Below are 15831 nucleotides of genomic sequence, written 5' to 3'. Positions count from 1 at the left end.
TTAAAGCAACAAAATGTAACTTCGTGGAGAAAGATATTTGAATGTCGAGTGTTCTCAGGTTGTCAGATACAGACGGTTTGGGCTGGCGCTGAACCTGAGTCACTCAATATTGTATAACCTGAGGGGTGAGACTTCAAAATCAACTATCTTTTGCCAGAGTTGTACTTTGTTGCTTCGAGTACACCAATGGGAGCCTTGAAAATTTTCATTTCGTGCCCCCTTATACCTCCACTCCTCTGCATTCAGACATAAATGTACTTTTTCCCTCATCAATTTATCTGACAACCATAGTTACAAGTGACTTTTTCAAAATACGTTTTTAATATTTAAAAAAATGCATAATGGACTTCTTAATTTTACTGTATCGGTACCCACCTAGTACCTGACACTATTATATTACAAAGTAGAAATTAGCTCTGTGGAGCTACAGTAGGCTGTCATGGTTTCAGTCTTCTAATGCTATTTTGTCTTTATACTGATAGTGTAAAATAAAGTAGGAAAAAGTACAAGACATTTTGACTTAAAGTGAAGGATCATGACAGTAACTGAACCATAAATGTGGTGATCACACTTGTGAATGACCAAAAAAGCTGAAGCAGAGGCTCTGTACAATTCTCATTTGAAGCCGCTTATAGGAAATTACTTCACTGAGCATGCAGAGATGTCTTCCTCTTCAGGTTGACCCACAGTAAATCATAATGACACAGAAGGAACAAAGTGTTCTAATTAACTTAAAATAAATCCTGAATATATCTACTCAGCAGTTTAGGATGACAGTGCAATGTTACGGGCAGCGCTACCATCAGGAACAATATCCAACTGAACTGGACTGATCACACTGCAGCAACATATAAGAAAGGTCAGAGCAGACTCCATCCGCTGAGGGAGTTCAGGCCCTTTAGATTGCAGGGGGCACTCCTGACAACTTCCGATGACTCTTTGGTGGCATCAGCCATTTTAAGTGGAATTGTCTGCTGGATCAGCAGCACCTCAGCAGCAGGTAGGAAGAGACTGGATAAACTTATCAAGAAGGCCAGCTCTGTCCTTGGATGCCCTCTTGAACCAGTGCAGGTGGTGGGAAAGAGCAGGATGATGGACAAGCTGTCCGCACTGCTGGTGATGGAGTCCCACCCCCCTGCAGGTCACTCTCCACTGGGCAGCTCCTTCAGCGATAGACTGATACACCTCAAGTGTGCAGAAGGAGCGGTATCGCAGGTCCTTCCTGCTGCTGTCAGACTCTACAACCAGCACTGCACCCAGTAGACCTCACTGTGCGCTGCACAATAAAAACTCCTCACATAACTAATTTCTCATTTTGGTTTTGCAGTTTCCTCCGTCCACTGTCTTTCATCAGACAACGCACAGCAAGAACAGCATTGTTCAACATTGGAATATTCCAGCTGTCTCCTGCTTGGCTCATCAGCAAAGGAATCGGCCAACGAAGCACCTTTTCTTCAAAGAATGGTAACAATGATCTGGGCCGAGATAGCACGCAGCATAGTGTAGCGCTGCTAAACAGGTCTGGTAGATTGCTTTCCTAGATGGCTTATTTGACATTAGTTGAATTATGCTTCACACAAACTCAGGGTATTTACATGCAACGAACGATCCTCTCTAACCTGGCATCACACACACACAAACACACACACGCACTCCTTCAGCCTGGGGCATCACACACCCACATGTTGTATCAGTGTGCACATGACGTGGAACAAAAGGGGATCCACCATCTTGGACCTGAGTCCAAACCTTCGATCAGCCGCCTTGTAGTCCCTTTTGATCAGCCATTTTGTTTGTAGTCTTCCTTTGTCTGAGCGGTGTGACGTGGCGCTTTGAACCCTAGCCACCATTTTGCTTTTGTTCTCACACACACACTCACACCTGTATATAGTTTATGTTAGTAAGATGATGTGTTTTCATTATTTGTGTTAAAAATAAAGGCTTTTGAAACTAAACGCTGCCTATTTCATATTGTACAAGAGTGAATTTTGCCAACCTCTACTCTGTCAAGGACTCCAAAATCCTTCGACCATTACTAGCAGTTGTTAGCTGGTCATTTCAGTTGTAGTTATGTTGTATTAGTTCAATTAATTATCAATCTGAATCACAAACTGACAGATTAGTACCTCTTTTATGAGACGGATTTGGCGAATTGGCTATCTTTTCCCTTCTTCAAGGGTGGTGCCCCGAGGTGATCTGATGTAAACTGGATCTTATTATTTATCATTAATAATGATCGCTGATAATCATTAAATATTAACAGTTAAACTTAACCCAAAATTCCCTATTAATGTTCCATGAAGTACAACACTCTTCATTTGTGAAATATGCTGTTCTGCTTCCATTAGAATAAACTAGTGTTCAGTTGTGACAAGGCAAAAATACTTGCGGATATCTCAAAGGTCATCGTGACTATGGTTGCTCATCCGAGGCTTCCCATTTGATAGTGGCCTAGCAAATCATCACTACAGTGACATCTGGTTATCTTGAGACCCGGCAGGTGGCTTGTGATGTTGCATGGGCCGTCCACTGGGATTGCCCTTTCCTCTTCCGTTGGAGCGGGATGCAGATGTAACCTCAGGACAGAGGCCTGACCTGCAGGCTGCAGCCTTCTGATGTCCCCATGTAAGCTTGGCGAGGATGATGGACCCGACCTGCATCAAACTAGACCCCTGAACCCTGCTGTCTTGGAAGCCTGGTTTTATTTCTTATTGGATGGCTGGACACTGGACAAGTAAGGGCTAAAGGGCTGGAGAAGTAAAGGGCTTAAGCCTGACGAAAAACGCAATTACAATTATTCCTATATGTTCCATAGATTGGATAGATAGATGTTGTATAATGTTTATTTCTTTCCTGCAATCTAACATCAAAGAATAACGTAATGTCCGTTACATAACATTGCATTTTTAATTTATAAAAAGGAACACATACAACATTTTTTATGCGTCCTTAGGAACATAATCCAACTCTCATTTCCATATATGTATTTTGTAGGCTATGTACCGTTTTAACACCTTTTGAAAACAGGAGTCGCATGTGCATCCTCGCGCTAACTTCTCCAAGTCCAACGTAATTAGGTTTATTGTATTTGGTGTGCTCAGGTAAAGGTTTTTATAGCGTCTCTTCAGGTGAGACTGTCATACAAAAAGTTTTGCTATACTATACCAACTTTAATGTCAAAACTGTTTCAAATGAATGGCGCAGAAGAACAGGAGGAAGCCAGTGCATGTAGAGGAATATAAATGTATGTGGTGGTGGGGCACTCAAAAGATGTGCGAGAACTAAGAAAGAAGTTGGAGTGACGCAGTTTGTCGACCAATTCACTGACAATATCTTCATCAACACCTGTTCTTTAAGAAATAACTCACTTTTTGAGCATACTGAGTTGACGATAAACTGAAGCTGTTCCTGAAGTCACCAATGCATTTGCCAGATACATTATAGATGCTTTCCAATTTTAACAGGAGGGAACCAATATTATTCACTAATTCAAGTATCCTTGGTATCTATGTCCACATCATGACACACTGACAAGATGATTTCATTCTCAGTAAAATGTCTGCTTTGCAGTCACATCAGTCTTAGAAAATTTCCATGAATCATTTGTGTCTTCGACCTCTCAAACCCAAAGTTAGCATTTTTGCACATTCCATTGAGTCTATGGGGTTTTTCAAGTTTTTTTTTTTTTTTTTCAGTTAAATGCCTGAAATAAGTGGTTACAGCAGGGCTTAAGCTATTTGTACATTTGTTCTACAACGAGCTTCATTAAATGTCTCACAATTTAACTATTCAAGCAGCGGTGCCAACATGTTGCTAAATGAGACTACAGAAGTTGTCGCTGACATAGCCTGTTTTTTTTTTTTGTTTTTTTGTTTTGCCTAACATTAACTTTTTTATTTCTAGCTATTTAATTTATGCTTTGGAAATAAAAATAAAATGGTGTTCATCTAATTTAACCCCACTAAATAAAATATCTCATCCCTATACCACTTCATTGTTTTGACGAGTTATATAATATGAATAAAAGATATCTGCAATTGTGATTTGAGCCATCTCCCACACATATATCTTTAATTCAGTTTTGACTAGTTAAAACTCAATTACAGATCCCTCTACCTGTTATTTTCACTAGTCAAAATGACGTCATTAATATCTTGAATAAAACCTTTGACTGGTCACAATGTACCAACAACTAGTCAATATAACACTGTTAATATCTGTTATCTTAATATCTGTCTGTTTTATTACTAAATGTTAAAAAGGCTTGCATAGAGTTTACCGTTACCCCTTAGGTAGGTTGCACGTTAACTCCACCCATCTGGCATTCTTACGCTCGACCTACCCGATCCGCCTACTTTTACATGACGTACAAGACGGCCAATCCCGAGTCTCTGCGGGCGGGACTACGGCAAAATGACGGCGATCTGTTGCAATGAGAGAGCCTCTTTGTGTGTTGTCATCGTATATAAGACATTTCTGCCGCAGTTTCTTTCTTTGGAATTATGTCGGCTGAATATGACAATAGGTGAGGAAAACATTTTATGTTTTTAGAGGTATTTCGCGTCACAAAATTCGACTCGCTCTCCGCGTCGACAGGTTTGTTTTTGTTGTGGATGGCGCCGTGATGTAGACATTGAGAGAAAACTGGCTCGAGGAAATTTCTGTGCTCGAAAAAAAAAAAAAAAACGTTAACGCAAAAGGGCCTGCCGATAGCCTCCATCAGACTAACGTCACAGGCCTCCGTTGTTCAAAAGCCAGGATGCTGATTACTATTTGTACTCGGATTTTAAGGGCCTGTGAATTCCTTTTCTTCCTAACGAGTTTGATTCGGGTGGCGTGAATGTTGGCGATCGCCGTAAATAACGAAACCGATGAAGGAGGCTAAGTGGCAAATTAAATGGCTACCGGTGCCACGGGTTGCACGTGAACTAGCGTGGGCTAATGTTAGGCCTTCCGAATTTCTATTATCTGCGATCCTGGCGCTGAAGGCCTCTTATCGATCGCTGTAGTATGTGGGAGCTGTGGCAATCCCGACTTGTCGAACGGCCGAACAAAGCTCTCGGAGCTGGCGATGTAAATGTGGAGCGATTCGTTCATTTTGTTTCAAGGAGCGCACATGGTCGTAGCTGTGTGCCGCGGCTCGGACAAAGCCGGTAGCGTAGGCCTCAAGAGCGCCGTTGGAAGCCTCCGGGCCCGACGTCGCTATCCCTTTTTTTTTTTCTTTTTTTTTTTTTAGTATTCGCTAGCTTCGTGAAAAGCAAGTGCATGGTTTGTGTCCATTGTTAACGGCTAAAGCTGACTTGGCATGTCCAGAATGGGGCAACAAAAGGCGAGCGAGGCCCAATGGCCGTGACTACAGCGGGGTTGGGCGATAACCATCGGCACCGTATGTATTGTTGCTATTAAGAATTTTCCATTCGCACCAAACCACTTAGTAAAATTTTTATCGGCAAATGGCTGAACGCATACCGAGTCGTACATTGTGACGGTAGTTTGTAATTCGTAACGGTAGCCCGTAATTACGTCGTACCGCTTCAGACTTCTCATTCCTGACCGGAGAAACGACCATCTTGAAAATGTATGTAACGGTAGTAAAAAATGGCGGACCATTAAGTGCGACTGCTTCTAAGTACAAGGGGGTAAAACTGAAAAAATAATGGATAAAAAATGGTTCTGAGGTCCAAAATTGTATTCGCCTTTACGATATTGTTTGCCATACGTAGGCGGTAGCATTGTGACCGTGAGAGAAGTAGATGTAAAAAAGGGCACACGTATTGTGCTCGAGGGGGACGCAGAGGCGGATTGTAAACGGGCGTGTTTCTGGTGGATCAATGTTCAGGTATCATCTAGTGTGGCGCTAAAGGAGCAGGCTTACAAGGAAATGTCTCATTTGCCTTTTGTCTTGTTGTTCGCAGTGACAATGGCCCGGAAGGCATGGAGCCAGATGGGATCATTGAGGTGAGTCATCTACCTTAACCTTACGTCACATTATAAATTCTGTTCAGTGTGTTTGCATACATATAAAGACAGACGGTCCTTTTAGCTAGATATTGCCATATAATTAAAGATTGTTGGAAGGATCATGAATCATTCTTTTCTCTCTAGACTACTAAAATCATGTGTTAACACATTTGCAACTTGCTTCTGCAATTTAAGTCATTGTTATCATTTTTGTTTTTCCATACGTAACTTTGTTTTTGCCTTGTTCCTTGTCTGTCTTGCCTCCCCACAGAGCAACTGGAATGAGATTGTGGACAGTTTCGATGAGATGAGCCTGCGCGAGGCTCTGCTCAGGGGAATCTATGCCTATGGTTTTGAGAAGCCTTCAGCTATCCAGCAGAGGGCCATTGTCCCTTGTATCAAGGGTAAGTAAGATGACGTGAGTTATGCCAAAATGAAAGAAAATGGAAATCTGACAGCTGGAATTGCTAAGGTTGTTTTTTAGAATGAGGAATTCTGGGTATTTAGTTGAAGCACGTTGGTTCCCACTTGAATGTGTTTGTTCTTTTAGTACTCAAGAACTTTCAGCTATGTCAAGGACAACATCCCATTCATTAGTTTACGGCAAGATTTTTTGATTATTGTATAAAACATATTAAATATTGCACAAACGCAACCATGTTCTTGTGCAACACATCCCCAAGTAGCCCATCATTTTTGACTACTCACTGAAGATGTGTCAGAAGCCTCATTACCAGGTTTGAGAGCAGTTGTGTTCAAGAACTGCTGTATAATGATGAAACCCATGCGTGTCAACTGACTCTGTAAACCCCTATGTGTTGATACTCTGGTTGGCGTTCTGTTAGCTTGAGCACTTGGCACAATAGGGGTCCAGAGGCATGATCTGAAATCACTTCTGAATACAGCATACATTAGACCTCCTGAAATGGAGTAATTGACTTGACAGCTGAGTATTGACAGTAAAATTTCTTTTCTCTAAAATCTGAATGTACAGTATTTGGTTTAATTACTGAATGGAAACTTACTGTATTTTAATTGGGGAAAAATCTCCAACATGTCTATTGTGCACCATTCTACTTCAAGCACACAATACTGGTGACAGATGATTGCTCTTAATATACACTATTGCCTCATTCCCCTCATAACATTTGCAGTTTATTCCACTGGTTTGTGTGCAGTTGTCAGCTAGTATGGTTTGATAGTCTATTAATGTTTATATCATAACATTTTTTTTGTAGCATAAAACACCTGAAACCACTGCCTTATTTCAAGTACTTTTGGATAACTTTAGTGTGCACTGTAAAATGTCCAGGTTCTGCATTGCCCCCATTCCCCAAATTGTAGCTGAATCAGGTTTATAAATCTTGTCGTCTTTTTTTTTTCTCCCAAGGTTACGATGTGATTGCTCAGGCCCAGTCTGGAACCGGAAAAACCGCCACATTTGCCATTTCTATCCTCCAGCAGATTGATGTGGAGCTGAAAGACACTCAGGCTCTGGTCCTGGCTCCCACTAGGGAGCTGGCTCAGCAGGTAGGCTCACTGTCAACACAATGTTGGAAAAACCTGAGTCAAAACTGTTGAGTAGTTTCTTGCTTTGGAGGGCTTGTGTTTCAGAAATTTATGATATTGTGTGTTGTCACAATTATGTGTAGCATAAAGGAGCTAATAAAGATTTTATTATGCGACCATGTGTAATAAGATGTAACCTTATGGAAATTAACTGCTGCCCTATGATTTCAATTATGTGATTGGACAAAACTAGGGATGCAATGTGTGGAAATTTAGACCATGCTAGGGTCCCCTGATGCATAATCCATGTACTTGTACCAGTTTGATATATTCCTATCCAGCATCATTGATGGGTATGGTGGTAGCCTCAATTATAGATAAATGTTAGTGATTGTTACCCCTCTTACGATGAAAACCCATTTTATCTCGCAATGGAAAGTCCCGTAGCTCTGGCCAGTGATGAATTCAGAGCAGAATACTAGACTAAGGTGAGGGTTTTAAGAATTGTAGGAGTCTGGTAGTTGTGTCAACCAGAATTTCTCATTGAGCTTGAAGCCGAGGTCTTTAAATTAACTCACCTGATGTTGGACTAATTGGATGGTTTTCTCCTCTAGATCCAGAAGGTGGTGCTGGCCCTGGGTGACTACATGGGTGCTAGTTGCTATGCCTGTATTGGAGGGACCAACATTCGCTGTGAAGTTCAGAAGCTGTTGGCTGAAGCCCCTCACATTGTGGTGGGAACCCCTGGCCGCGTCTTCGACATGTTGACTCGCAGAAACATCTGTAAGTCCTCGTGCATATTAAATTTTGCAAATGCAAGTTATTTAGTGAAATAGTTTCTCAATTTATATTCAAAGTAAATATGTGATATTAGGTTTTTGGCAATGCCATTACAGGTAGGGTGGTTACAATCACATTGAACTGGTAACCAGTGGTACCTTTTTCAGTACTTTTAAATCTATCTGTAATTGCAATAGACGATATGCCAAGTTATGTACAATGTTATTAGAAATATAGATTTTAATAGTCACTTAATTTGCATCTTGCTATACTGCATATAAGAATCTGGTAAATGGTAAAAGTTTGAAGTAAACTGCTTCATTAAGCTGTTCCTGCTAACCACTGTAGTGGTGTTTATATTTTAAACCTGTAAGGAATTTTGGAATTTGCGTTTTTGACCCTTGAGCTTGTGGTAGCGGCTTAGTCTTGTGTGAAGTCAGCAGTTTGCTTCCTGAGCATATTTAAATGCTGTATATGCCTGTAAATGTGAGCTCACATGTCTTAGGGATTAGTACATGAATTCAAATGGACAGTTTGGTTATACTGTGCTGCCCTAGCAATGCTTAATGTCTGGCACATAATGGGAACTCCCTCCTTGTTCTGATCGCATTTGGGGGCCAAATTGTTGCGTCAAAGAAAGCATGCTGTAATATTAGTCTCATGGGCAGGATGCAGTTCACATGATGTACTATGTTAAATAGTACTAGATGGCAAGTTTTGGGAAGAGCTCTGTTGTTTCTCTAATAATGCAAACTGAAGTACTGAAATTTGATACAGACTGACCAAGAAAATTCTAACTGGTGCTCCTATCCAAATCTATAAATTTGAGAAATTTGACATGTAAGCAGTAGCTTGCTGACTTTGTTCAGCTGAAAATGTAGTCCATCAGTCCATCACACTTCTGGTGTGATGGACTGATGTTCTACAGGAGAGTCGGACCAAACTCGCATCTTTATGCACAATTTGTAAAGTGCTGCTGTATAATGACGAAACCCATGCGTGTCAACTGACTCTGTAAACCACTACATGTTGATACTCTGGTTGGCGTTTTGCTAGCTTGAGCACTCAGCACAGTAGGGGTCCAGGGACATGATCATAACTCACTTCTGAATACAGCATCTATCAGACCTCCTGAAATGGGAGTAAATGACTTGACCACTGTCTTACCAGTAGAATGAGTCTTTTCAGTTAATGTGTTATATGTACAGTATTTGTAAACTTGCTGTATCTTATATTTAAAACTACATTCTAAAAAAGTTAATGCAGATTGTTCCAGTGTTTTGGGGTCTCATGAAGTTGCTTCAAATGCATCAGCTGTTGCACAAACTGGACTTTCTGGACTATATTACAGTCTTACCAGTACTTCAGTGGCGTATTAATGAAAACCCACCTTTTTTTTTTTAAATGGTTTTGTCGGTTAAGCCGTAAGTTGAAACCAGTGACTGTAGGATATTAAAGCTTGCTTGGCTTTATAGCTTGGTCCTGCCCATGTTCTATCACTCTAACCTTTTCAAAAGGGAACTATTACGCCTTTAATCCACTTTGGCGTTTGTATGCAAGCAGAATGGGGACCGTATGTGGGGAAAAATATATGTAACCTGGTCATCCCTACGATGTCTTTGGTGCAAAATGGCATGAGGCATTTTTAGATTTACAAGTGGAAACCTGCTTAACCCCCTCCCTCGCGTGCCACATGTTCAGTAGTGTCTCTTGTTTTGGAAATGCCACCATGCTGTGTTAAGATTTACTGGGGAACAGTGTTATGGTGGCAGTGATTGCTTAATTGTGAACAAATTGCATGGAGGCAATTTCAAACAAATCCAGCATCATTGTCCCTTTTTCCTTTTTTGTATTTTCAATGTACGTTTGTCTTTATAATGTATAAATTCCATCAGTGTACAAACTAAAATGCAATATCATAGAATAACCCATAATCAGAGTTCACATCACCGATGATGCTACATGCATCAAGACCTGATTTTTTTTGAAAACATCACCATGAATGTAAAGGAACAAAAATAAACTTAACTGGTTTATTAAATCCTTTTCAGCTTCGAAGCACATCAAAATGTTTGTGTTGGATGAAGCCGACGAGATGCTTAGTCGAGGGTTCAAGGACCAGATCTATGACATCTTCCTGAAACTGGGGCCCAGCACACAGGTAAGAGCTCACCATGTGTCCTACTGAATTCCATTTAAAATACAAGATTTGACACTACTGGTTCCTTGACAAATCTTTTAAAATTGCTTTAGTTGACTTCTGTAAATGGCTCGCGTATGAGCACTTTTTAACAAGTCCTCCCATGTCTGTCTCCTAAGGTTGTCCTGCTGTCGGCCACCATGCCCGCTGACGTTTTGGAGGTCACAAAGAAATTCATGCGTGAACCTGTCCGAATCCTGGTCAAGAAGGAGGAGCTGACCCTTGAGGGTATCCGCCAGTTCTACATCAATGTGGAGAAAGAGGTGGGAAAACATTATCCAGTTATGGCATTAAGTATCTATTTTCTAATGCAAGGGGGGGAAAAAAATATTCAAAATGATTGAAGGTGTGTTGTAGTCCCTAATGGCCAAAATACTATGCCAGTTAAATGCAGTGCTCTTTACATTTATTACTGGACTTTTTGTATTGGAGCTAGGGGTGCTAATCTGGCAGCTGAGTGTAATGAATACAGATGTTCACGGACATGCGGTGTGTGTGTGTGTGTGTTTGAACTATCTTTGTCTGTGTCTCACCTGGTTGTGTTCTTCAGGACTGGAAGCTGGACACACTGTGTGACCTGTACGAGACCTTGACCATCACACAAGCGGTCATCTTCATTAACACAAGGAGGAAAGTAGACTGGCTCACTGAGAAGCTGCATGCCAGAGACTTCACCGTCTCTGCTCTGGTAAGGGCCTCCCTTTTGTGATAATTTCTACGTAACCTGCAAGGTCAATGTTTGTTGCAAAAATGGAACACTGCAATATTAAGTAGAATTGGCTAGTCATCATCCAAAGCAAAAAGCAGAAGCACCCATCTTGTGTTGAAATTGAACCCAATGCAAATGGAGAACCGGATGATATTAATGAGGAAAGAGTCTGTAACCTTGCTGAACAAGTGGCGGTTTAACGGTTCCCCAATGGAACATTTTGATGAATGATTACATTGCATTTCCTGTGACTAGCCTACTTAAGTTGACCTGTGTTTCATCAGTTAATTTTTTTTTCGTTTGTTTTAAATGAAGCTGCATTACATTTGTCTAAATGTAGCCTACACCTAATGAATGTGGTTTCCTAGTAATCACCAGGTAATGTTACACAGAGCATGATGTACATGAATTAAGCATAGAGAAGTCCAGTTCGACAATCCTGTTTAACTATATATTAAAAGCTTAGTTTCAGCTTAAAGTGAGAACAGAAATAAACAAGTTTGCCAGTTTCCCTTATCTCTGCAATGCAAATCAACCACCAGTTGTCTGCCAGGCTGCGACTATTTGAGCAATGTCACACATCCCCACAGCATTTGCAGACTAACAAATGCCAGGTGTACCTTGAATACGAGTACTTTGTGCAGGCCAAGGTTCCCTCTCCTCCCATCTGCAGTGTTGGTGAAGGACTGAATGTTCTTTGGTAAAAGATTCTATCTGCCCTCCACTGTGGCTTGGTTTTTAAGTCCATGACTCACAACTAATAGGCAGATGACAGTCATTTTGAGTAAATTGCAGATTTCCTGGAAAATGGAAGATGTACATGTAGGGCATTTAGCAGATGCCTTTTGTCCAAAGCTACTTACAATAAGTACACTTGTCACAAAGAAACCACTACCTATCGTTAAAAAAAAATAAAATCTAAACTACTAGTTACCCTACCATCTTGAGGCCAAAGTGTCATTTTGTGTCAGAGGAGATGGAAAACAAAATGCAGTGTGCGACCCTTCTTGCTCACCCAGCTTTGTTCTAGTGCACAGGCTTCGTTCTTGCTGTGAATAAAAACCTTGCAGTGAAATATTAAGCAGACATCAAAATAGTAAATGTTAACTGCACTTGAGCGCAACAAGTAAAGTGAGTGTATTTGGTTAGTGAACCATAGACTTGCCTTCTCTTCATTTGCTTTGTCTCACTTGTATCCTCCCATCTTGTCTTAAAGCACGGTGACATGGACCAGAAAGAGAGAGACTTGATCATGAGGGAGTTCCGCTCCGGCTCCAGTCGAGTCCTGATTACCACTGACCTGCTGGTATGTACACTAACAGCCTTTCAGTGTTTGCTTGTCGTCTTATCCTGACATCCTCACTACATTTGGTAAAACCCAGACTAACAAATGCCAGGAGTACCTTGAATATATAAGTACTCTGTGCAGGCCAAGGTTCCCTCTCCTCCCATCTGCAGTGTTGGTGAAGGACTGAATGTTCTTTGGTAAAAGATTCTATCTGCCCTCCACAGTGGCTTGGTTTTTAAGTCCATGACTCACAACTAATTGGCAGATTACACTTATTCATTTTTTTAAAGGAAATCAATAAGTTCTGGGAGCTCTACAGTATTGTTGCAAATATAGTTTTTATATTCCAAACTGAAAATGTAACTGACCATTATGTTCCTCCACAGGCCAGAGGTATTGATGTCCAGCAGGTGTCCCTGGTCATCAACTATGACCTGCCAACCAATAGGGAAAACTATATCCACAGGTAAAAACACAAGTGCCTTGTCTATCACTGTACCACATCATTACACTTGTACATAATGACTGAAACGCTACAATTGTAAGGCGAGTCCTACAACTTATTTCTTTGTATGAAGCTGGCTGATTGGATGATGCAGCACTGCTTCATTTGAGGCGTTCTCTATGAAGAGATGTTTTCTTGACACGGGACAGGTTTTATGCCAGTGCATGAGCAGTGACACAATTGTCAAAATGATTGAAATCAGATCTGATTTTATGCTCTGATAATGAAGCATTTTCAAACTCAACACAGCTGCCCTGAGTTAACTGATCTTAATGCCATAAACTGTAAATCTGTACCATCCATTTTGATATGACATGAATACAGAAATACTCACCGCATGTTGCCGTTCGGCACCATACGGTAGTCTTTGCTCCGAGCTGAATTTGAGGTTCTTTTCTCTTCTGCCAGGATTGGTCGCGGTGGTCGTTTCGGCAGAAAGGGAGTAGCCATCAACATGGTGACTGAGGATGACAAGCGAACCCTGAGGGACATTGAGACATTCTACAACACCACCGTTGAGGAGATGCCCATGAATGTGGCAGATCTTCTCTAGAAATCTAGAAGAATCCAACCACCCTTCATCCACCCAACCCTGCTTATTTTAGAAGTCAAACCTTGTTTCTTATATGATCTGAATTCTGAGAACTTTCTTTTGCTAAATCTCACCATGACTTGACACTCTCCATTTGAAGGAAATGGGAAATGCAGCCATTATTCCCACCCTAACATTTGAAGTAGTTATCGGCCATCTTTGGAAGGATAAGTTACTGACCAGCTAAATCCAGTTGCCATTGTCCTGACCCCGTATTGGTATCTAACACCTCCCCTGCAGTTAATCCCTCTTCTCTCAAACTTGGAAGCATTGATTTGACCATTTATACATTTAATGAGCCCCGAAAGTGCAAAACATAACCATGTTTCCAAAGCACATTTTAAAAAGAATAACAAAGTTTGATGTTTTTAAGGGTTCTAGTTCTGGCTGTTGGCAAAAAGCCTAACATTAAATTAATAACTTTGCTCAATTGATAACATGCACAACGCTAACATGCAAGATGTTTTGAAGCTTTTGTGAAATGTGGCTTTGTTGATCTGCACAGCATTACCAGGTGCTGCACTGCTAGTGAATGCTGGATGGGAAGTTTAAGACTGCGTTTAAAAGTTTGGACTCCACCGAGCAAAATCTAGATTAAATGGGGGAGAAATGCTGCATTTGACCAGATCAGTATTTAAACGAACCTTCAGTGTACTTGCCTTTAACACACTTCCGTGATCATGTAAAGAACAGAGGTTTTGGGGCTAGAGTACACAGGGCATATTCAATAAAAAGACATGTATAGTGAAATCCATCATGAATGAGTTGTTTACGATTTTGATCCTTTTACTGCTGTTTCTTATATATTTTTTTATTGCTATTGTACATACTGCTTGACTTGTACAGTCACTTGTGCAGTAGCATTCAGATGAGGACTGACTGGTGGCTACAGATGTTTGGAGGCAAAAATCAACGGTGAGTGTTGTGGAGACTTTAAGCCTCACGACCCTGACAAAACCCAGTTGAATTTTTAATCTCTTGACATTATTGTGGTGGTGGTGACTTTTTTTGTAACCTACCTCACCAAAAGAAAAGTGTGTGTGGGGGAGGGGGCATCGTACACGAAAGGACCAAATTGCAAATGATTAAGTATATCAATCCCTATGCCCCCAAATCTCTACTCTTTCTAAGCGCTCTCAAATATTAAAAATGCCTGTTCTCATGGGGGGCTTGGTGTCTGGTTTTAGCACAACTGTCATGTTTTTGGGGGTGTATAGTCAGTGCTATTTTTAAAAACCTGAATTTAAGGAATTGTTAACCTTTTTCAGACAGAAAACAGTGTATCAACTTTTTCTACATTGGATTCTGTATAGTATTTATTTTAATGGGCTTAAAAGAAAAAAAAAAAATAAAGGTTTCTCCTTTAACTGTGTAAACTGGCCTCTGCATTGTTGAATAGCATGAAAAATCGCTTATGGCCAAACTCCCTGTTTTCGAAAAGGCTGTGTCTGTAATGGATATACAGTCTATAAATTGAGAGCTGGAAGTTTTGTTTGTTTCTCTTCTTTTGGTTCTATTCAACTGGGCCGAACCGGTGACACTGCTGCTCCGCAACGTTCAGAACCGCTGCCAGACAAACAAATCACGGATCTGTAAAGTTTTTTTGTTTTGTTTCAGTTTCTTTTCCGCATCATTTGCTTTTTTTGAATGCGTTTTTATTTTGATAGCTGGGTCTGAGAGGACGCAAAAAAACAACCTTGAATGCCCTTTATCTCGTGAAATCTTAACGATCTGCCGTTCACGCTGATGACGGTACAAGTCTCCAGCCTGGGGACTATATTTAGAACATTCTAGCATGTATTTACTGAGTGTTGTCTTTCCGCAATAAAAGTTTAAATTGTATATCGGTGTGATGTCCATTCAGTCAGCCCTGATTTTTCTTTTTTTTTCTTTTTTGGCAGCTCGTCCAAATATGGGCAGATTCAACAAAGTCCTAGAGAATAAGGGCAGCTTGACACCTAAAACAAGGCTGAATTTTAAATCGACAATAACACCGGATGATCGAATTCAATCAATGATTAGAAGCATGATGCTGATGATTCTGATCGTGATTGTGGCAGGAGTCCAGCAGGGACCTGGCAGCAAGAAGCCATGTTGGTAATAAGATCTGAATGATCGTGAACATTTGGTCCATCACGCAACATAAGAGGACAAATGAAATGCACATCTAGTATCAAATTGTAGCTATCGGCGTCATAATGAATCCACTACACACAACACAAACCAAGCGGCACCATTATTAAGATAACGCGCATGATTAATCCAAGCTGCTTCCAGACATCTTTAA

General features: G+C 40.8%; 1 protein-coding gene and 2 non-coding genes across 3 annotated transcripts; all 3 read left to right on the top strand.

Moving 5' to 3' along the window:
* Nucleotides 1-4410: 4410 nt before the first annotated feature.
* On the top strand, nucleotides 4411-14787 carry eif4a1a (eukaryotic translation initiation factor 4A1A). The gene is made up of 11 exons (XM_037112187.1): nucleotides 4411-4525; nucleotides 5916-5958; nucleotides 6233-6365; nucleotides 7352-7491; nucleotides 8085-8253; nucleotides 10302-10411; nucleotides 10570-10713; nucleotides 11001-11138; nucleotides 12376-12465; nucleotides 12834-12913; nucleotides 13361-14787. The coding sequence occupies exons 1-11, from the start codon at nucleotides 4503-4505 to the stop codon at nucleotides 13503-13505; spliced, it is 1215 nt and encodes a 404-aa protein (XP_036968082.1). The 5' UTR covers nucleotides 4411-4502; the 3' UTR covers nucleotides 13506-14787.
* Nucleotides 6728-6865, top strand: LOC119027919. The gene has a single exon (XR_005077531.1). It is a non-coding gene; the product is annotated as a small nucleolar RNA SNORD10 (small nucleolar RNA).
* Nucleotides 9228-9365, top strand: LOC119027920. Its single transcript, XR_005077532.1, has one exon. It is a non-coding gene; the product is annotated as a small nucleolar RNA SNORD10 (small nucleolar RNA).
* Nucleotides 14788-15831: the final 1044 nt, after the last annotated feature.

Source organism: Acanthopagrus latus, chromosome 10, assembly GCF_904848185.1.
Source record: "Acanthopagrus latus isolate v.2019 chromosome 10, fAcaLat1.1, whole genome shotgun sequence".
Classification (NCBI taxonomy): Eukaryota; Metazoa; Chordata; class Actinopteri; order Spariformes; family Sparidae; genus Acanthopagrus; species Acanthopagrus latus.
This window is presented reverse-complemented; position numbering and strand designations above follow the sequence as displayed.